The 22,963-nt window shown below is 37.2% G+C and overlaps 1 protein-coding gene across 1 annotated transcript in view; it reads left to right on the forward strand.

Moving 5' to 3' along the window:
• Positions 1-22,963, forward strand: part of TENT4A (terminal nucleotidyltransferase 4A) — a gene marked incomplete at both ends in the record, with an annotated part of 52,698 nt that overhangs the window by 13,557 nt on the left and 16,178 nt on the right. The window contains 8 exons of the mRNA XM_079533728.1: positions 1,197-1,243; positions 2,116-2,236; positions 3,759-3,866; positions 4,716-4,844; positions 5,797-6,010; positions 12,731-12,857; positions 17,861-17,961; positions 18,247-18,419. Coding sequence (XP_079389854.1) covers positions 1,197-1,243; positions 2,116-2,236; positions 3,759-3,866; positions 4,716-4,844; positions 5,797-6,010; positions 12,731-12,857; positions 17,861-17,961; positions 18,247-18,419 — 1,020 coding nt within the window. The remainder of the gene's footprint in view (positions 1-1,196; positions 1,244-2,115; positions 2,237-3,758; positions 3,867-4,715; positions 4,845-5,796; positions 6,011-12,730; positions 12,858-17,860; positions 17,962-18,246; positions 18,420-22,963) is intronic.

The raw sequence follows: 22,963 nt of genomic DNA on the forward strand, positions 1-22,963 counted from the left end.
GGAGTTTTTTGTTTTCAGAACTGTGGATGTGAAGAGCTGTCCACCTTAGGAAGTGTTTCTTAAAGCTTATTAAATATTAAAATGATATGTATCCACAAGGAATCCTGACTATATGAATATTTGTAAATATTGTGTAACAGGGCAGTTCTGAAAATAAAATTCCTTTTTTGCATCTGTAACAAGTTAGGCATTGAGGGAATTATTTCAGATGTGCTTTAGTAGGGAAATTTTGACTTCTAGAGGTATCTTCCAACCAAATCTTTCATTTTTAAACCCTTTTTCCAAAGAGCAAACTGCTTCCAAATGGAAACGGCCCAGAAAGAACTTAATGCAAACTGTATTGATAACAATTCTGCTACTTTTAGTTAGAAGGATGATGTTATTAACAGGCATAAAAACCTTTCAGGCTGTTATGATTTCACAAGCTTCTATGAGAGACTGAGGACTGTGGGCACAGTATTGAGCTAACGATACTGTAAGTGCTGTCTTTACCTGCAATTTTCCTTAGCAATAAGGTTTTTCTAGATCACGGAACAATTGCAGGCATGGAAGTGGCCCAGCCTTTTCATGGGTCACTTCAAAGGGGTAAACTTGCAAATTGTGCTGCAACAAAGGAGGAGGATTTCAGTTCTCTAGGATGGAAGCATGGTGAAAGCATCTGATCTGCATTGCGAACTTCTCTCAATCATCCTCCCTTCTTCCCACGTTCCTCCCCAAAATCTACCATAATTTGTCATCCTTACGGTGACATTTGGAGTGTTTGTGTTCCTTATGAATTGAATAATTAGATGTATTTGCTTTTAAACCTAATAAATTAAGAAAATGCTTCCAGAAACAAACAGTAAACCTGTCTTATGAGGAAAGAGGGCACAGGAAAGAGGGAAACTTATAGCTGCTTATACTTCTGTAGAACTGGAAATAAATAAGAAGGAGGACTTCTCAAAAGTTTTTGTTTTCTGGCTTGCCGGCTTTGTAGTCACTTCATACCTCAAAAATACAGTTTCCTGTTAACTTGCACCTGTAAGAGAAAATGCATTTCTACAAGTATAACAGTATACAAAAGAAGGTCTCCATTTTATTTACTGGGCTGCATCTGTAACAGGTCCAGGAAATTCTTAATAAATCTTAAGAGAGCTAAATGAGCATTCATGATGAGTGATTTCAGTGATTTTTATTTTTTTTTTTCCCCCTCTCAGGTCCAGATATTTGGCAGCTTTAGTACAGGGCTTTATCTTCCAACTAGGTAAGTAATGATTAGCTTTTATCTAAAGCTTGATTTCTTTTAGAGTACTGGTAAAATCTGGGGAAAAATTCAGAGGCTGGAATGTATAAATGTGTCAGTAAAGCATTTGTTTAGTATCCCACATGACCAAGAGAAGAGCTATTCAACTTAGGTTTGATATTTGATATACCAGTGTCAGTACTAGGTGCTTGGAGGTGCTTTGGTAAATACCTTTTCTTTGGGGTTAATCTTTGGCATTTTGCTTTTAAGTTACAGTAGAACTGACCAGTTCAGAACTTGCTATTTAAATACTGTTTTTAAAGTAAAGTTACTGAGTGTCACAGTGTAACAACTGCAAAATTAGAAGTCATCACAGATGGGTTCTCTCAACCCTTTGGAGAGTATAGAATGCTTTGAGTGTGTCTTTTGTCACTTAATGGTTCAATACATTTTGGTGGTTATGAAGTTATATGGGAAATTTTGTGCAACTGTCTTAACGACTTTGTTGTCTTAAAATAATTTTTTCATTAAGCACAGGGAATTTAATTTTTGTAAGAATTACTGATAACAATTGTTGGTATTATTAACAGCATGGATGGATGAGGGACAGAATTGGACTGAGGCTGTGGAAATCAGTGGTAGGGTGCAAGGAAGAAAAAAGGAAGGAGTTGTCTCTAGAACTTATCAGAAGATTGGAAGCAAGAAGCTAGGATCCAAAAGCGCGCTGACCTGTCTCTTAACGTTACTAAAGCTAACTTAGAAATCTAGATTGTTAGAAGTTGAAAAATGCTTATCCTGGAGGACTTGAAACATGTAGAAGAGCGATTTCACCCTTTTCTTCAGGGGGTATTGTGTCTTGCACGTAATGCATTTCATGTGTTCTTTTTGTCTAGTGATATTGATTTAGTTGTTTTTGGGAAGTGGGAACGCCCCCCTTTACAGCTGCTGGAGCAAGCACTAAGAAAACACAATGTGGCTGAGCCATATTCCATCAAAGTACTTGATAAAGCTACGGTAAGTAACAGTCTTTGGAATAATGAACAGAAAAGTTTTCAGACTCCTTAACGTGACACTTGGTGATTAATAATCTTAATATTAAGCCATTTTGAAACAGCTGATGTCTTAAGCACAACGTTTTGCTCTATTGAGGCAAAATTTTAAAATGCGCTTGCCTAGCAATAGTATATAGGGGTTATGATATGGAGAACAGTAATTGTGTATTCTGTTTGCTGTAAGGTCACATTTTATGCTCATATTGTCAATAAATATCTCCTGAAAGTTTGCATTCCCAAAGTGTAAAGATAGGTTAACTATATCATGTTTTTTGATAGAATTTTAAGAGGATTTGTATTTGTCCAGGGAACGGTAACCAGAGTTGCTGAATTTGAAAAAACTGTTTGAAGTCTTGTTTTCCATGGTATATTGAAATGTTTTGAGCTTAACCAAGCTTGATGTGTAGTGTTTCTTGCATCTGGCTTGTGACTCTAATGGATCAAAGACTGAATGTGCTAAAAATGTAGTGTGAGAATATTACGTTACTGAACAAGTGTTTTCTCCAGGAGACAAAGTGGAATGTCGTGAACGTGTTTTAGTAAGCTGCTTGCTTCTGTGGCCTTTGAAGTAGTGACTGTTCAAGGTTCAGAAAGTTCCTACAGCTTTATTGTAATAGCAGCACATAACAATAGCTCTGGTATTCTTTCGTTTATCTGAGGGTGAGATTTTTGTATTAGTTGTAGCACTTAGTGAAAGATAATAGGTTTATTAATTTCACTGGCGTCTTTTATTCGCTCTGCTGTTGGTATAAAATGGAGTTATAAATTTGCTCTTTCAGATGAAAAGTGCTAGAAGTTCAATTTCAGATACATGTATGAGCTGAAGTTTAGGTTATCTTTGAGATAACATGCTTATAGTACCATTTTGTGGGATACTGTTCTCAAGGCAGTGGTGTGAGACCAAACTGAGTATTCAGTAATTCTGTCATGATTTTCTGCTGCCAGGAGAAGCACTATTGTTCCTGCTTTGCTTTTTATCCAGTCTGGATTTCATTTGATTGCAGTAAACCAATTTAGTTTGATGAACCAATGGGCGGCCCTTTATTTTTTCTGCTTTATTTTTTCTTCTGTCAGTTTAGCAAGCTGAATGGCACACTGCTAGGTCAGATGAATGCAGTTCTTACAAGCTATGGGAGTACAGTATCTCCTATTAATAACTCCCTTAATCATTAAATTAAGTAAATTTACTTGTGTTACAAAACACCTCAGGTACTGCAGACAGAGGCAGATACCTAACAGCTATGGGAGTGTACGTGAGAGATAGTAAGTTAACATGGTCATACATGCTATTATTTTAATCACCTCACTGAAAATTGTTCACTGTCAGGAAAGTTAGAATTGCTATCCTTTCTCGATAACATATTTCCTTGTCTTGGTGAATGTGTGTATTTGAGCTAATAGTATCCATGTATGTTGAGTAGGTGGAGAAGAGCACCAGTGTTGCATTTCTGGGGACTCATAAAATCTTATTTTCATCTTCTCAGGTACCAATAATAAAACTCACTGACCAGGAGACAGAAGTGAAAGTTGACATCAGTTTTAATGTAGAAACTGGTGTGAAGGCAGCTCGATTTATCAAGGAATACATGAAGGTATCAGCTGTACAATGAATGTTATACTACTTATCAAGGATACACTAGATGCTTAGATAACCTTTTTTGGTATGGCTTAAGACTTTTGGAAACTTACTGTTGAAGGCTGTTTTCTTTTCATTAATACTAATTAAGCATGGGTATTTTAATTTATTTTCTACTGTTATTTACTGAATGTTGCTTTGGTAGAAAGACAGATTTTTTTTTTTTTTTTAAGGCTCAAGCTTTGTAAGCTAGAAGCAGAAAGGATGGAAGCTGAGTATTGTTACATAATTTTTGGATAGTTGAATGCTGGATGCTTGTGTGCAGAAACATGTATTTTGAATGGACTTCAACAGTTATATCTAGATTTGCAGGCTGGTTCTAAGCTGTGCTTCTAAAGCAAGGCTGTTCAGGTTTTGGTTACTTTAAATTTTACAATAAATTTTAACGATGCTTGAGTACGAATACAGTCTTGTTAGACAATGTCTAGTGACAATTATTCTGTATGTAAGTACTTACGATCAAGCTCATTTTTACACTGTGCATTAAAAGTACTGTTTAGATGAAAAGCATTGACTGAATTAGGCTGGTAATCAATGATGAATTTGGAGATAATCCTGTTAGGAAGGAGATGGGAGGAGTTAAATTTATGTAGGCTACTATATCAAGTATGAGTTTGTATACTTGTGTGTTTTATATTTGCATAAGTTTTGTGTGTGTGCATGTTTCAGTTCTTCCTGAGGAAACATGTAATGGCGCGCTACTGAACAACATTTTTGTATTAGATTAATCTTATTTTGAGATTCAGTATTTGCTTTGTTTTGGAATGTTGGCAGTATCTTTGATAAGAACTATTTTGCTTTGCAGAAATATTCCTTGCTGCCTTACTTGATTTTAGTATTAAAACAGTTCCTACTTCAGAGGGACTTGAATGAAGTTTTTACTGGTGGAATTAGCTCTTATAGCCTAATTTTAATGGCAATTAGTTTCCTGCAGGTAAGTCTGTCCCTTATTTATTTGCTTGTGTGTTCTTTAAAATATCTTGGTTTCTGTCACTCAGCCTTCTTAGTGAAGATGCTGTTTCTTTACAATCCAGTAGCAATGCATAGTTTTATTCTGCTGTAGCTCTAGATGTTCAATCTTTGGCAACTCTGTTAGACTACATCTAAAACCTCTTAAGATTTGTGAATTGGAATAGCAACAGGAGACCTGTTAACAGTGTAGAGACACTGCATTGCTTTCTATAACAGGTCCTGTGATGAGGATTACATCACTTTCCTATGTCTATTCCAGTAACTGAATGGTCTTACTGGTGTTAAATCTGCTTGGATGCAATTGGTCTGCTACTTCTTAGACTACTGGTACTGAATGTAGAGAGTAGTTGATTTTGGTGTTTAAGAAATTAAACAGTCAAGTTGTTTTAATTATATGTTCATTGGTTAAGCATTAACATCATTAAAACTGGCAGATATTTTAGACATTGTTAATGAGGATTAACTATTAATGTATTTCTGTGGCAGTAATATTCCTATGAGTACGAAGTACATAACAGGTGGATTAAAGAGCGACTTCAGTTGGAGCAAATAGTTTTTCTGCTTCTGAAAACGCTAAGCCTGATTTTTTTTAAAACAAGAAACAGAAAAAACAACTATTACTGTTAATAAACCTTAATGCAGTAGTCTTCTCCAACCTTATGATTTTGTGATTCTTTGTGCTTCATTACTATTGGCTTAGGAGAAGTTTTAGAGGTGGCAAGAAATAATTCTTTTTCCATATGCTGCTGAAGTGCTGCCCCCTCTTGGTTACACAAAAACAATTTAAGTACATTAATTAGTGACTTAGTTCAGACTTTTGTAGAGATTATACTCAGCTTAAATGAGAGCTTTTGTTGCATTGTTGTAGTCTGACAAATGGTGATTTTTAATAATTAGTAACTGTTCTGTCACAGCTGCATCCAAGAATTGATGCCAGAAGAGCTGATGAAAACCTTGGAATGCTTCTGATAGAATTTTTTGAACTCTATGGAAGGAATTTTAACTACTTGAAAACTGGTATTAGAATAAAAAATGGAGGTGCCTATATTGCCAAAGAAGAAATCATGAAAGTCATGACAAATGGATACAGACCATCCATGTTATGTATTGAAGATCCTCTGCTGCCTGGTAAGACTGTATGCTTCTTGCAGTACTCTGAGGCTCTGGCTCAACTTTTACTCTCAAACTTACTTTAGAGTCTCTAAAATCTATTAAATGTGTTGAGAAGATGCTGTTCAGGCTTCTTGGTGGTGAGATACACCAACTGAGATGAACTGAGGGGTAAGGAACCAAAATATGTGACTATTTTTAGCCTGAGTAAACTAGATTGTATGCAAACAAAGCAAATAAATGGTGCACTGGAAGTTCAGAAATGTGTTCTTAAGGTTCTCTAGCAGTGGTGGAAATAATGACAGAAAGATCTAGGAAATCCTGGAAGAGGAGTTACTAGTAGGGAGAACGGTTTATTTATGTTTTTTTTTGCTATGAGAGAAAGGAAGGTATAGTTTTCCAGCCACAGTCTGTGGTGCTATTCTCCATATAACCACATCCTTCTCTCTATATTGGAGAGGTATGGATTTGAAAGATGGACAGTTTGGTGGATTAAGAACTTGCTGGTTGCAGCCCAAAGGGTTGTGATCAGTGAGTCTGTGTCTGGGTGGAGGCTGGTCTCGAGTGGTGTCCCCCAAGGCGTGGTCTTGAGGGCTGGTGCTCTTCAGCATCTTTATCAATAATACAGATGATGGCATCGAGTGTACCCTCAGCAAGTTTGTGAATGACACCAAGCTGAGTGATGCAGTTGATACACTGGAGGAAAAGGAAGCCATCCAGAGGGATCTGAATAGGCTGGAGATGTGGGTCCATATGAACCTAATAAGGTTCAACAAGGCTAAGTGCAAGGTTGCACTTGGGCTGGGGCAATCCCAGGTATTTATGTAGACTGGGGAAAGATCTTGAGAGCAGCCCTGTGGAGAAGAAGTTGGGGGTCGTGGTGGACAAGAAGCTGGATGTGAGTCAGCAGTGTGCACCTGTAGCCTGGAAGGCCAGCTGTGTGCTGGGCTGCAAAAAAAAAAAAAAAAAAAAAAGGGTGGTCAGCAGGGAGAAGGAGGTGATTGTCTCCCTCTACTTGGCTCTTGTGAGGCCCTATCTGCAGTACTGCATCCAAGCTTGGGGAACCCAGTACAGGAAGGACATGGAGCTCTTGGAGCGGGTCCAGAAGAGAGCCACTAAGATGGTCTGGAGCTCTCTTATGATAAAAGATTGGGGGAACTGGGCTTGTTCGGCTTGGGGAATAGAAGGCTGCAGGGATACCTTATTGTGGCCTTCTTGTATTTGAAGGGAGCATGTAAACAGCCATTCCCCTCCTGTTTATGAAGATGGATAGTAATAGGACATGGTGGAATGGTCTTAAACTGAGACAGGGGAGGTTTTGGTTAGATATTAGGAGGAGGTTCCTCACACAGAGGGTGGTGAGGCACTGGAACAGGTTGCCCAAGGAGGTTGTGGATGCCCCATCCCTGGAGGCATTCAAGGCCAGGCTGGATGTGGCTCTGGGCAGTCTGGTCTAGTGATTGGTGGCCTTGCCCATGGCAGAGGGGTTGAATCTAGATGATCTTTGAGGTCCTTTTCAACCCAGGCCATTTTATAATATAAATTATTCCATATAGGAAATAAATGCAGCTCATAATGTACTTAATCTGCATGATGGTACAGTAGAGACTGCACAGAAATATGGGTGTACACTCATGAATGTGTATCAAGGGAATGACTAGATTATGGTGTTGGGGGAGAGTCTGATATGTGTAGTTGGTTTCTGAGTTGTATGTGGACCTTCAGCAAATGTCAGTTTTAGTTGTATATCTGTTGTAAGTTAGAACAGATTTCTAGAAGACTTTTTCATGTTCAGAGTAATGACAGCTAATTTTTATTAAGTTCCTGAAAGCTGTCGGTTTGGATTCCACTTACATTTTCATATATAGCTGGAATTCTAAACCAACTTTTTCATGAAATGAAACTTTGCTTAACCTGGACTTCAGCATTAGTATTTCTAGACTGTAAGTGGCAGTTAACCTTTATGCTGTCACACCTTGTCCTTAGACTGTTATGTATAGCGCTTCAAAAGCAATGATTCAGGAACTGAAGTTTAGCTGCTTTCTAAATACTCAGTGTAGTGAGTGTTCATACTTTATGACAGGTTGCATGCTAGGGTAGTTATGTCTGGTCACCTCTACATATGTAGCTCTAAGGTTGTGTCCATCATTACTTCTGTGCTTGGCCAGGCCTAAGTATGGTTTTGTGCAACTTCTATCATGTTCAGCTTTCATTCAGTAGCTGTGTATTATTTGCCTGAGAATCCATTTCAATGGCAGCATGAGTACATTTCTTTGGAATCAGAAACCTTTATCTGATCTTTCTACCTACTGAGGACTTAGAAATTTCTTACACTGAACAATATTTTAGTTTTGACTTACAGTTAAGCCTTTTAATTGTTCTTCTCTCTATTTTCTCCTTGAAGAAGGAAAAATAAGTCCAGCAGGGGCTTTCAGTTGTTTCTTATAGCATAAATCTTGCAGTAGCCAAAAAACTGATTTGGAAGGAAGATCTATAATTGCATGGTCTCAATAGCTGGTAAGAATTACATTTTAAGTGATGTTCTATAGACTGTGATGATGTAACTTTTACAGGAGAAAGTATTTTGACAAGGTAAATTAAAGCTGACAACTTGAAATAGATTATCTCTTTGGGCTCTAGTGATCAAATACTTTCTGGTAGCTACCATAAAGCTGCAGAACTTATCTGTTGGAACAAGGAGTAAGATTTCCTAGAATGTAAGAATAGCTCATTGAGTAAGATCTCATGAGTACAGTACAGTGCTGAAAGGTGAAACTCATAACTTTAGAAGGAACAGGATTAAATTCAGTGGGATTGGTTTCTTTATGTCTGAGTCACATTTTAGTATAAAATAATGTTTGACTAACAGATAAATAACGTAATCAAAGCAGGTTGGTACTTTTGTTGTTCCTATTTAGGACGTTGTTGATTCCTAATCCGGAAGGAGCAGGCATCAGTTCTGGATGTAGTGGTTTTAGCTTGGGTGAGATTTACTTGGGTGCTGCAGGATTTCCTCTGAGAGTCTCCAAGACAGTTCGTTGAGCACAAGAAGTTTATAATTTCTGTGATTTGAGATCACAGATTCCAAGAAAGACGTTGGGAATCTACACTTGAAGTGGGAAGTCTCTTAATCTGGCTTTGAGGTATCAAATCTAGTCTTTGATGCATCTTAAAGTGATATCTGATCTTCATTAATGCCTTAGGATTCTTTACGTTGACTTAGTAGTATTCTAGGACAGGATAATGGGATGAAAATCTCTCCCTTATTATTAATCAGTGAAAGGATTTTCAGTAAAATCTCTTGAAGCCACTACTGCATCAATTTCTAAACTGTTGAGGAGAATTGCAACCCACGGGAGCAAATTGGAGCAGGGTAAATTATATCATCCTAGTAGAGGCTTGTATGTGTGGGATTCACCTTCCAGTATCCTGTTTTGGAAGGCAAAACTCTTATTGTAGGTCACAAATCTAGGTCACAGACAAAAGTCTGTGGTTTTAACAAACTTGGAATTTATTCAGCAAGTTGTTGGAGATTATCAAGTTTTCATCAGGCATGTTTTTGATGCTCAGGATAGGACTGATTTAATCTTGGCTCAGAATGGTGGCAGCAAACGTAGAAAGTTGTGATCTAAGACCTGATGTTTCATGTCTGTTATTCTTTTCATGAGAAAGGTGGCATTCTTCATTCTCTATTCCTGGATTCTGTAGTCACTCGCAGAAGCTCATATGTTAATTTTCATATGGTTTCCTTGGAAAAGGACTATTTAACTTATAGGTCAAATTATCTTCATATTACTTGCTATTCTGCATCTTGATATGCCACAAGTGTGAGAAGCAAATACCCTTGGCAGCTATTGACGTTATCTGTTCTAGTCTTAGTAATTTTCCAGAGGTATTCATTACAACTTTTCAGTATCTGGTATTTGTCATTAGAAGGTGTGGATACATGTGTGTGTAAAATACATGCATTTATAAAAATATGTAAATACACTGAGGATAGCAGCTGAAAGAACTTCTTAATGTCAAGTGTTGTGAAAAGATCTAATTAGTAGGTAATAGCTTAACAAAACCAGGCCTGCTTCAGTTTTAGCTCATGGTTGCACCTTTGCCTTTCCAGGCCATGTTTTTGAAACTGCTTCAGGTAATGAAAGGCTGCTTGACAGAATGATAGTACTGATAGTTGCTGATGGAAGTCTTAGGTATGCTTCTTCAGGGATGAGCCCCTCTTTTATGAAAATGAATGAGGATGGAATTAGATGTGAAATTATGCACCATTGTTACCTACTAATGTGTTTCTGAGGTTGAAGTCTGTGAATTTGCATGAAAGCATTTGGGCTTGTGCTTTAGCTGTTCAGTTTAGATTGTGATGAAAGGATGCTCAGGTACGTAAGATGTGATGAGCTAACAAGAATAATTTATCAGAAGATAATTTATTCCTGAAAATACAGACTTAACTGGGTACTATTCATAGTAAGTCACATAGCTTTGGCTTTCATACCTGCTTTTCAACTGCAGTGCCAGTCACAAGCCTTGCAGACTGTATAATTGAATAAAACCACTTATTCAGATATTTTTATGAACCAATTACAGGTGCGGAGTGAGGCAATCCAGGGACTTAAGCATGCTATGGCATGGGTTATCCTGCCTCTTCTCAAATCTGCTTTAGTGAAGGCTCATACGCAACTTTGGTGGTTTAAATCAAAACTGCCCTGGTTTGCTGTGGATTAGGGAAGGCTTGTGGTTTCTTTTGCTGGCAGAACAGCAGAGGTGACAACTGCTGTCAAAAGGAGTGACTTGCTGTTAGTAGCAGTAGTGTTTTCGTTTGTTCCTTCCAGAACATGCATTACATGTAGTTGCCTTAACAGCATAATAGGCTAGGCTAATGTAATTTCTTGACTTTGTGTACTCAATTCCTGTTATGTAAATCTAGTGGTAGAAGTGTTAGGTGCAATTGCATGTGTTTAGCCCCTTGTAAATACTATTTTTGTTTCTTTATTGTTTTCTGGCTTAATTTTCTTTTGTATGTCATTAAGTGAAAACAGTATCTTTGCTGCTTCTGTCCCTGGAGAATGTGTACTGAATTAATCTATTTTCTCTAGTATAATGTCTTTGTTCTGTTATCTTGACTGCTGGCATACCTTGGGTCTCTATGCAGTTACCCTTGGACTAAATCCTTCGGGAAAGTATCTGTTAACTACTTAGCAGTGAAGCACTGAACTACAACATGCTTCTTCTCAAGTTTGCTTTCCAAGACCTGCTTCTACTTCAGGGTGGAGTCCAGTTGTAAATACCTTCTTTTAGAGAGGCTTTCATAATTTTAAGTCTAGTAACTGCTGGAAACTTCAGCAGTATGTTATGTGAGATGCTCATTTACTTCAGTAAACATGAAGTCCTTTGTAATCAGGTTTTAAATTAATCATATATGTTACTGAAAACATCCTGTGTTCCCAAAGTGCTCTGATTCCCAATCTGTTTTCATTTAATTACCCTTTCTTGTTCAAATGGCATAATTGTTGGAGAATCTTGAAGTACTGCAATATGTTGTCAAGTAGTAAAGCTGATGCTGCTCTTCCTGCATGGCAAATTTTAGCATATCTGTAATGTCGTAGTGAACCAGTATACTTCAGTGAGTGAAAGTTTCCTCTTGAGTCAAATTCAGCCTCATTAGAATTCATTTTCCAAATGATAGACTTGATTCTTTCTGTATCAATTTTCAAAGAGGATTTTTTATTATATGTTGTTCATGGGCATTGATTTCATTTGCAGTCTTAAATACCTTCAGTGGTTTGTACATTTCCAGTGTTCTCACAACATTTAAGTATCGTTCTGAAGGGGTGAACCTTTTACTGTAAGCTGCTTTTTACTCACTCAAGATCTAATCTGTATTTTGGGCATGCAATTTGAGGGAAATTATTTTCAAGTGTTCTTTAAATTGAGTGGTGACAGTGAACCTTTGGTGTCTGGTACCAAAAATATCTACAGAAACCCCAACTGGTTTCTTGCTAGTGCTGACAAGGTCTTCCTGGGTGTCAAATAGAAGGCCTATGCCTGTATGTGTTCCCTGATACAGAAGCTTTAGCTGTATGTTTTCTGTATGTTCATAACTTCTGTGGTTCCTTGTGAGGCACTGGGTTTGGAAGGAGTTCTGCTCTAAGTAGAATGTGCTTAAAGAGACAGTCAAGAACTAGTGCACACTTGAGCACAGGCAATGCTTGTGTACAGACTCGTGGAATCCTACATGATAAAGACTTTGAGAAATTGGTTATCCTGAGAAGATAAGCACCCTATATGCTTTGGCTTATTCAGCTGTAGTTTTGAGAAGCTTAAATAGAGTTAATGTAAGTATATCTGGCTGTTGGTTCAGTGAAGATAATGCAGTTGCACAAGTGAAATTTTAAGCTAAGTTTGGCTTGCCAAAACTTTACTGGTAAGTGTGGTAGGTTCTTTCTTAGAGATCAGCTTCAAGCTTTGTTCATAGCTATACTTTGTTTCTTTCAGGCTGTAATATATCAGTATTTTTCACATGCTGTACTGAATGCATAATTTTGAGTGTCATTCCTAAAGCTAGCATTCTGTAATGAGATGGGCACACTTAGTTGTACCTGATATGAATAGTTTGGTCTGACTAGTTTAAACAAAGTAAAGTTGTATTTTTAAGGCTTCTGAGCTTTAAGTATGAATGATTTTCTGGTTACTGATACTAAAAAAGGTGATCTGATGATTGTCACATTATTTCAGGAAACGACGTTGGCAGAAGTTCTTACGGTGCCATGCAAGTGAAACAAGTTTTTGATTATGCCTACATTGTTCTTAGCCATGCAGTATCACCACTTGCAAGATCATATCCAAATAGAGATTCTGAGAGGTAATTAGTCCACTTTTTGAATATTGTTTGTTTCTGTAATCAATTAGGAATGTTGAGTCTAATCAATAAAAGGAATATTGCTCTTTATTGTTTAACTGCAGTTGTATTGAAATCTGCCTAGAAATTCAGGCTGGTCCAGTGCTATGAGAGTGTAATACCTTCATGTGCAGCATTGAAATGAAGACAGCATGACAAAAGCCAGAATTAATCCAGTGTGAGGTTTCTTAGTGTGCAAGAATGCCAGAGTAGCCTATTCACAAAGGTTCTATCTGAAGTATTGCAAAGGAAAGACTGTTGACTTGAAATTTGGTTTGATTTCTGTCTGCATTACAGCAGAGAAATGGGCTTGAACAAAATTTTGTGTAAACTAGACAGAGTAGAAATTTGCCCTGTTCTTTAATATGTGGCCCCCAAACTATTTTAAAAGGCTTTGTATGAAATTAAGCTATTAGAATAAGTTCACTTAGGCAGTAATATTTGAACTGCTGTTGAAAGCTAACATACTCCTAAATGTCATTTTTAGAGCACATTTTGATGTCTTTCATAGAAACACTGTACAGCTCAGTGTGTTCTCAGCTCTTAACTTTGCAAATTATGCTCAAGTATGTTTTTTGATGAGGAGAAAAAAATGAAGGTATCACAGCTATGTCATATTTTCATGCATCTGCTCTAGCATGTGATGTTTAATCCTAACCTTCAGTGCAAACTGGAATAGATCAGAGGACGTATCTTCTCTGGGACTTCCCTAGAATTCTGGTAGTATTCTGAGCTCCCCAGCTAATTGCAGAGAGAAGTGGCTACTGGAAGTCATGTTAACCTTACAGATAAAATTGCAAAATTTAGTCAAGGTGTTAATTTCCAGCATTAATGTAATTGCAAAGGGGAATAGTTATCCTATAGTAAGTTTATTATTTGGTAAGACAACTGCATGTATGCTAAGTTTACCATAAAGAAGTCAACTTTTGTTTGTGGCTTTAATACTCACAGGTTTTAATAGTGCCTGTGAATCTGTTTTCTTGTGGAACAACATTTGAAGACTTAGACAATTCATGCCCTGTGATGGAGATAGGTAGGAAGAGTGGAAGTGTTACACATTAACATTTAAGATTGCTGTTTTAAGATTAAGGTGCATCTCTTGAGTGTGTACTGTCTGATAATGTGTTGCTTTATTCCTATGTACATATGGGTAGAAGGACCCAGGGATATATGAAGTTTTGCTTGTCTTAGGCCCTAGTTAACAACTTTTGAGATTCTTCAAGGGTCGTAGTCATTTTCTTATAGGGTGCCTCTGTTTATATTAGACATCAAAACTAAGTTTGTAAATACGTTTAATGCAAGTCTTAGATGTCATCAGTAAGCACACTTGTTACTGTATGTAAGAAGATACTGTATGTAGGAAGCTCCAAACTTGAGAAATCCCAGTGGCTGTGTTTCAGCAGATGTTAATACATCTGACCTGTTCTCCTATTTTGGGCTGTCTGTGCCAATGATATGAGTCTCAGAACTTGTCATACCTGTAACTTACCATTCAGTCAGCAATATGTCAGGTGTCATAAAAAATGCAGCTTTCAATGAAGACTAACCTGTTCAGTGTTGCCATAACTGGGGCTGTCTTTCCCTGAAGTGTGAAAACAGCCTGGTGAGTTTGAATTGTTATCAACTCTTTTCAGGGGAAACCTATGTGCATCTTGTGTATAGTCTTGTTTTGTATGTTAACAACCATGTCAGTAGCTTTCAGATCTTTCTTAGTGATCATTGCCTTTTGTCCAGTGTTAGTCCAACCCGAAGAAGCAAAAGTCTAAGGTAACTTAAAGCTTTCTAGTCAACTGCTGCTTCTGATATTCTCTGTTTCAAAATAAGTCAGATTTTGCTCTTTCAGCACAGGCCTTACTCATCCATATTCTGTGCTAACATGACCCCCCAGAACAGGACGGGCATATCCAAATTACTCTGTCATTTTATTTAAGCTTCCAAATAAAACATTTGAAGTGTACTCGGAGTAAAGGCTATCTTTTGTCTAGGCTGCTCATTGTATTTTGTCTTTGTGCTGAGAAGAAACTAATCATTTGAGTGTTAAAGGTAGTTAGTGTTACAGAAATTACCTTAACTCTTTGTTCTCGGTCTTCCTCACATGTTGTCTTTCTAGAATGCTTCATGAGAGGTTAATAGACTGTTCTGCAGATTTCTAGATCAAACAGTTTCATGTCATCTTGGAAGGAAGTGTTTCTTTAGTAGGAAATACATTATACCTTGTCTAGCCTGGTCTATCCATGGTCTTATCTTCCTGTTAGCAGCTCAGTTTCTTCTTGATCTGTGTATTACTGATTCTTGCCTTTGGTTAGATCTAATGAGCCTGCAGTCAGAAGCTGGGTCAGTTTAACTCTCTGGTCTGACTGAAAGAAACTACATCAACACTGCTCTCTCCTAAAGAAGCTGATCCAGTTTTCATTGTGGTTTCTTGAAGGACAGAACAGAAGCAAGAGAAGCAGCAGAAAGTTGCTCAGGATAAGATGGAGGGAGTGTTATTATATTGCTTGACAGTCATAAGTTATGCTGGGAGGCTGTGTGTGTGTGTATATATACATGACATAAATTTATCCTTGGGAATTATAACATGTCTGTAGATCAGAATGCTGGCCTACAATACTGACTTGTCATATTGTTTGATGTATCAGTGTGTGCTCAGGCAGCATCCCTAAACAGCACCATAGCCACATTTGGGAGGCAGATCAGGTCATACAAAATAAGGAATGGATATCTGGTTCTGCTATGATATCTCTTCAGTATAACTAAGAGTGAAATCTTTGTTCAGTCTGTTGAGTTCTGGATTCCTAACAGGTCCCTCCTTGGAGGTAAATGAATGGTGGGGGTAGATGAGGGAAAGATACTATCATGCCAGAAGACCAGAGCTGAGAGTTGGAGGAAGCTTTGGCAAGGTTTTGCATGTGTGGGGCTGTCATTTACAGATGAGAATCTTAAAGCTAGTCTGTGTGATGCATGAAGTGTTTTCTCTGTCTCTGTGCTTGAAAGCTGTTTGGTCTGTTTTAACCCACTAGATCTAACTGCTGGTAGGTCTGTGTGTTAGGTTTGGGCTATCCCTGACCCCAGGAGTGTCAAAGGGAATGTTAAATTGATCTGCAAGATCTGCTGACACAGATTGCAGAAGTACTATCTGAAACAGTCTTCCATTTGCTTCACTAGAATGCATACTGTCTTAAGAAATATCAGCAATATCAGCTTTCCCTACACAGTGTTTATCTCATCAAAGGCTTTCCTTTTTTTCCTAATCCATGTGCTCAAGCAGATCCTTTTTGCTTTAGATTGTTGCTCATTTACTATCAGGGAGATAGTTCAGCAGCTCAGTACCCTTTAACTGTCTTTTACAGGTAGTGTTTTTTGTGCTGAGGAAAACTGGCTGGAGCTTTAGATATTGCCTCATTGAATCTTGTCAGCCATCTGAGCATTTTAAGAATGATCTTAAGATTTATTTGCATTATAATTGTAATGTAGTGACAGCTAGAAAGTGTGCTGTTCCTTTTTAAGGTACTCTACTTAGTTGTTGAGCTGTGAATCCCAAGAATTCATTAAGATATTGGTGACAATCATGTCAAAGCATTCAATTCTGTATGTAAAATTCAAGGTTGCATTTTCCAGCATGCATTACAGCATTCATGTAATAGAATATTACATAATAGAATAAGAATAATAGAATAATAGAATAATAGAACATAATAGAATAATAGAATAAGAGATGACACTTGTTCTGTACATCAGGATCTTCTACATCTGCTCGACTTATTACTTAAGTGATGTCGTATGGTCCAAAGTTTGCTTAAAATTCTTGTTTCAATTTTGACACACTGACATGTTTTTTAAAGTTGGGAATCTAAATGGGAAACGGGGAACTTGGTCTTGCAGTAGAATTACGATGCCTAACATAGCAGAACTGTTGCTCCTTGCTGAGGAGTTGAAATGTCCTAATATAGCCAGTGTAAATACTTCTAGGCTATATATCCTTCTTATTAATACACCTCAAAAATACCAGTGCAGCGTACCTTTTATGGTGTGAAATTAATAAAAAAGCTTTATTACAACTGTTGAAGATTTTTGCAATTAAAATAATTTGACATTTTTCTAGGATGGATAGCTTTTCATAGCCTGTTTTTGTACAACAGTTGGTCCTTCATGGATCTTGAGCGTGTATAGTAAGTATTAGTGTAGTTAGTGTTTCATCTCCCAGCCCCTAATAGAAGGAGAAGTTGAAAATTGATTTATTAAACTAGGACAAAACTGTTCAAGATAACATACAGTTCACCTGTATGAATGCTGGGAAGGTATGCAGTAAAAAGCTACTCTACTTGTTGACAACTGGTCATGAGTTAAGAAGATGAAAGGATCAGATGGGCTTGTTCTCACAGCTAGTTACCTTTAAAAAATTTCCTTAAATTCTAATTTTATGTGGGATTTTTTGCTGGTCTGTATCTCGTGTCTACTATGTCGCAATCCATGATACTTCCTTTACAATTGTAGGGATCTTTCAAGGTGCCTTGTAAACCCATAAGCAAATACAAATACTAGGGAGAGTCTCTACTCAGTGTGAAGATGATTTGAGGAGCTAGAACATTGTCTTCAGCACGTTATATGAATGTTCTAATGGAGTGGAAGGGCTACTTTTTGTTTGGGGAAATGCAAGAGCCTCTAACTTGCCTTTTTCAAACAAAATGCAATTTGTATGTACTTTCCTGGGAATTCAGTTGAGTTCCATTTAGAAGTGAAAATCTTACCTGTGTCAGTGCTTTCAAGTTAGCATGGTAGGAGATAAGTAATAAACTAATTTAAAGTGTGATCCTTCAGTGACTTATATGCTGATGTAAGGAAATGTAGGTTCAAAAAGATTCTTTGGTTAGGGATATCTTAAACGGATTCCAAACGTAATTTCAGTGGTTTTTGAAATGCTTGCAAGTATGTATGTAACCAATAGTCTTAATTTAAATATTTTTTAGCACATTAGGTAGAATCATCAAAGTGACCCAAGAAGTGATTGACTACAGGGCCTGGATTAAAAAGAAGTGGGGGAGCAAAATTAATTTATCACCTGAACTTGGTAGGTATAGCAAATCTTTTGAAACCAACTGAAACATTTTTTTCTTCGATTTGGTGCAGTTCAAAATAACTGTGCTTTGAAATGAATTATTTCAGGTATTCTTAAGGAAACTTAAGGGGGAAAAAAAAAAAAGGAATTTTTAACTTTCTGATCCGAAACTAGTTTTCTGAGCTTGTTTTTCAGTTTGTTGGCTTGTTAAACAGAAGTAATTCTTAGATTTGAGGATCCATGTGTTGTATTCTGTGCTCATGTTATTTAATTGATGCTCATGTTTTCTGTTAACAGATAATAGGTTGAAAATAAGAGACCAGATAGCTCCATGCAATGGAGAACAGAACAACAACAGAGACTCTGAATCATCTTACAACCAACGCTTGACTTTGTCATTGGCTAGTACACAACAGTTATCCTCTGGCTCATCTGCATCGTCTGTATCATCACTCTCTGGCAGTGACATTGTAAGCTTTTTTATTTTAATGTTCTAAACTAATAAGCAGAGTTTATCAGTCTTCTCAAAACATGTGATACTGTACCTGAGCTACTGCAGCAAATTAATAACTTTCCCTGCTCAGATAATTACTTCTTTGTTAAGTGAAATAGGTCTTTGTTCCATCCTAAATCTTTGGTACCCATTGTAGTAGTAGTGAGATGTAATAAGATGTATGTTTCAAGTTGACAGTAGCTAATTAAACAGGATAGTAAAAATCTCTTAATTAAATCTTCCTATCAAGAAAAATCTCATTCTCAATTTCCAGTCCTGTTTTCTTGCACCTTAAATGTGACAATCGTATTTTACCATGAGAATGAATAATACTGCGTTGTTTTCAGCCAAACAGTCAATTCATGTTCTAATGGTGAGAGGCCCTACCATGTAAGCTTGTCAGCTTCCTTGTTGGAAAGTGCAGTTTGAAAATGATTGCTAGACATTATTGTAACTTCATGGAAGATGAAGCAGTAGTTTATGTAGGTATGTTCCCAGATGCTTAACAATTGTCAGGTGTTTTCTTTTGGTATGGTTTTAAATTAGTGGAGTTGGGCTATGCAGATGATAAAGCACAAACTCGCTTTGTGTGAGATACTCAGAAATCTATTGAATCACATTTGTTAGGTATCAGTACTGACTGAGAGAAGATGCAATATCCAGTTAAGTACAACTGTGAGTAATGAGGTGGTGCCAAGTCCAAGTACCTGTTTCTTGACTTTTTGAAAAAAGTCAAAGCTTTCAAAAACTGGACAAACATGGAATTAGAAATTGTGGATTTCATTGTGAAGAACAAAAGCATTAATTGTATCTTCTGGTAACCTGTAATTCCTTAACACTACTGATTTTTTGTATTGTCTTTTCTCCCTCTAGTAGATATGGTAAATACTTTAGTTGCACCATCTGGCAAATGGAAAAAGAACAGCATGGTGTTTGCCAGTGTTGCTAGCTGTGTTACTGATTTGAGTAGGAAAGTGAAGAAGATAAGAACTTTAAGATATGTTTTATGAGAAATTGAAAATATTTGCTTAATGTCATGCACTCTCAACTGGGGGCATGAACTGTATTGACTTCCCCTTAGTTCTGTTTTGCCTGACATTGCAAGATGAAACTTAACAGCCTAATTATCAGATAAATTAGTAAGTGAAAAATGGAAAAGCTCTCAACAAGAAGGACTTGCAGTTAGCTTGTGTGTTCCAGAAGTAAACAGAGGTGATGCTACTTGGACATTAGGCTTCTTATTTTCCTATGTGCTTATCCCTCTTCTATACCCTGTTTGTTTGTACAATGTCCTTTAGACTGCTAGCACATTCCTTAATTTGCAGTGAAACAACAAGTTTCTGACAACTGAGTCCATCCTATTCACACTTGGATATGCAAGGATGATAATATTCTTGTTGAGTAACTCTGAGTTGTACTTCTTTCAGAAAGAGAAATGTATTCTGAAGTTAAGGAGGTTCTATGGTTTGATCTGGTATAGTATTATGCTCAGGCTCCAGCAAAGAAAATTCCATCATGTGTGAGAACTTCTTTGTGCCAAGACTTTTAGTGCATGCTGCAAATAGGTATGTGATGCAGTGAGCTTCATTCAGTACCAGTTTAAGACAAGAGAATATGGTGTTAATGTTGATAGAGGTCTACATAGTGTCAGCTCTGATCTTGTGAAATGATGATTCTGTATTCATCTCAAATCTTATGAAGTTTGATACTGAAGACTGAAAGGAAGATGCAGATTGTCAAGAAAGTGCAGGAGGCAAGGAGATCCTAGATTGATGGTTTGCTCTCTTCCAGATATAAGGATCATAATTTGTATGGATTTTCCAAGGTAGTAAAAATAGTTAACAAAATGCTAACAACGTCTGTCTGATGAAGTTCTAGTTTTGTTGTCCTTCATGAGTCCTAGCAAACTGAAATCTCAGTCATAAAAAAAGAAAAGCTTTGCTAGGATCTAGTGGATTTCAGATCAGTCCTCTTAGAAGCAAAATCTGACTCATGATATCTCTTGCTATCTGTGCTGCTCAGTTTGTGGATTTATCATACTGTAGATGTCAACAGAGGCCTCTAACTCGTAGTGACATTTGACTGCAAAATTCTGAGTACTAACATTCCCATTCTGTTAGCTCAGTTCTGTAGGCAATGTAAATATTCTAGTACATGCTAGAAAAGAACCTACAAGTACAATGAAAGTGGTCATCAGAACGCATGATTGTATGTGTATTTCTTGGCTTCTGTTAATTATCACTGATCTATATAGTATATTTTTTCTGAATGAAGTATTCAACTGTGCAGCTATTTAAAGTGCCTGCCATATGCTGCCCTGATTAAAAAAGCAGCGTGTATTTTTTTCTTGCCCACAGGTAAGTTATAAACTACTGCATGTTCCCACATGATCCAGCAGATGCTGAAATAAATAATGCTGCTGGTTGTACGAAGTTCTTCCTTTTGAAAGTGCTTTATAAATGTCTTTGCTATCAAGGACAGTGCAAAGTGTCTGAGCTTTTTCTCTGTGGGAGCAAGAATCAAACTGTTGTGCAATAGAAAATAAATGTCTGGTATCAGGAAAACTCATTTGAACCCTCCTACTGATTTAGTGACTGATGCAGCAATCTAAAACCAGATGTTCACCTTTGCCCCTCTGCAGGCTGGGGCTAACTGCAGATACCAGTCTGAGAAACTAAATAACCAAATGTCTCTTCTAAATTTTCTGTTTTGGATGTGTGCTTTGCAACTGCTGGTCTTCTTTCTTATTGCTGAAGTGTTATGGAGACCTTCCTTCCATTTATTCGCAAAATAATTCGCAAAATAATTCACAAAATCTTAGTAGTGCTGGAGAATATTTACCTAACCAATGATCTCTGCCAAATAGAAATACTTATGGTATATTTCTTTCACTCCAATTTTGGTCTAGTATAACCTGGTGCTAAATATACTCTGTAGTTTTGATGCCCTTGTGCCAGAGTCTAGAATTGAATGTGACAGTGGTACCTGCATATCAGTAACTAATGTAATTGATCATAGGAAAGTTCTAAGGCTGGTTTTGAAATCTAGTAGATGCATAACCTCTGAAATCTAGTCCTGCACAATCTCAAAATTTTTTTGGAAGTTTGTAGGAAATCTTGTACACATTATCTCAGAATGCCTCTAATGGTAGCTTCCTTTGAGTTGTATGACAAGATTATTTCATAAACGTTTTTGAATCCTCAAGATCATACAGCCCTGTTGAGGTAGTGGAAGTTCCAGTGAACAAAGTAAGCTGTGTAGTCTGTTCAACTCTCTTAACATAATATGTGTTTCAGCCTGTTCCTGAATTTTAGCTGTAATCGTTGCTGTTCAGCCTTTATAATATTTTGTCTGAATGTCACTGCTTGATCTGCCCACCATTCTGCCACTGTCAGGGGATACGCCAACCAGTACCTTTGATGTTTTGTGGAACGTCTTTTCACTGTCTTCAAATATTAAGTATTCACTATTGTGATCAGATACTAATGTTATTAAAGTAGTAGATAAATGGCTGCCAAGACTGTTCCTCGCTATTGCTTTCATTCTGCTGAATACAAGATCCACACTGACTTAAGAACTGTTACTTGCTGTGCAGTATTTGTGGCTTTTAGTGCTTGGGCTCAAAGTATTTAATTACCAGCATTTCCCTTTTATTCCTCTTAGTCTCAAGGGCTGTGAATTTCAGCTTATTGGCAGAAACTGTTGAACTTCACAATTTGGAGGTGGTAAAAATGGCATCATCTGTCCTAATTTTGCTTTCTTCTTTAAAGGGATGAAGTTTGCAGGTATAAGGCATGTGCTTATCTGCATTAGGACAGACACTGACACTTCAAAACAGTTACTATAACAGCTCTTCTTGCAGACTTGTTATATCTGTGTAGTGACTCTGATTTATTTTATTGAGTTTTGGTTAAGTGTGTGTAGGGGGGTGGGCAGGAGGACTGTGGCCCAACAGTTCTCAATCTGAGAACAAAAGTTGCACAGAAAATTACTTTTCTATCTTTTTACTTTTCTACCTTTTTACTAGTCTGAGTGTTCTCATGCCTTAACTGAAATTACCATTCAAATATGCATGGATAATTGATCATCTTCTGATAGAATGCTTGTACTGTCTTGTTCTTCCTCCTTCCTGAACAAATAAGGGGAAACAGGTCCTCTTAAAAAAAAAAAAAAAAAAAAGCAACTCAGTCTTTAGTCTCTCAAGAAAGGTTGACTCAAGTCACTGCTTAAATCTGTCTCCAAATAAAGCAGTCAGTTACCTTGAAACCTTCCCTCCCCAAATCTCTTAAAACTTTTCTTCTCCCTGTTCTTACTGTGGAGGCTTCTGACACTTTCTGTGGAACAAATTTTGCCATTACTGCTCTTTCCTGATTATTTTCCCTTTTTACTCTCCAGTCCTATGCTTTGCTTTTGTTTTCTTAACCCATATTCTTATGTGCTGCTTTATACTGTCTTGTCTTTCATCAGTTCTTCTCTCTCAGTTGCTTGAGCAGGCTTTTTATTATGTATACCCACTTGATG

Source organism: Tetrao urogallus (assembly GCF_951394365.1).
Source record: "Tetrao urogallus genome assembly, chromosome: 3".
In the NCBI taxonomy this organism is placed as follows: Eukaryota; Metazoa; Chordata; class Aves; order Galliformes; family Phasianidae; genus Tetrao; species Tetrao urogallus.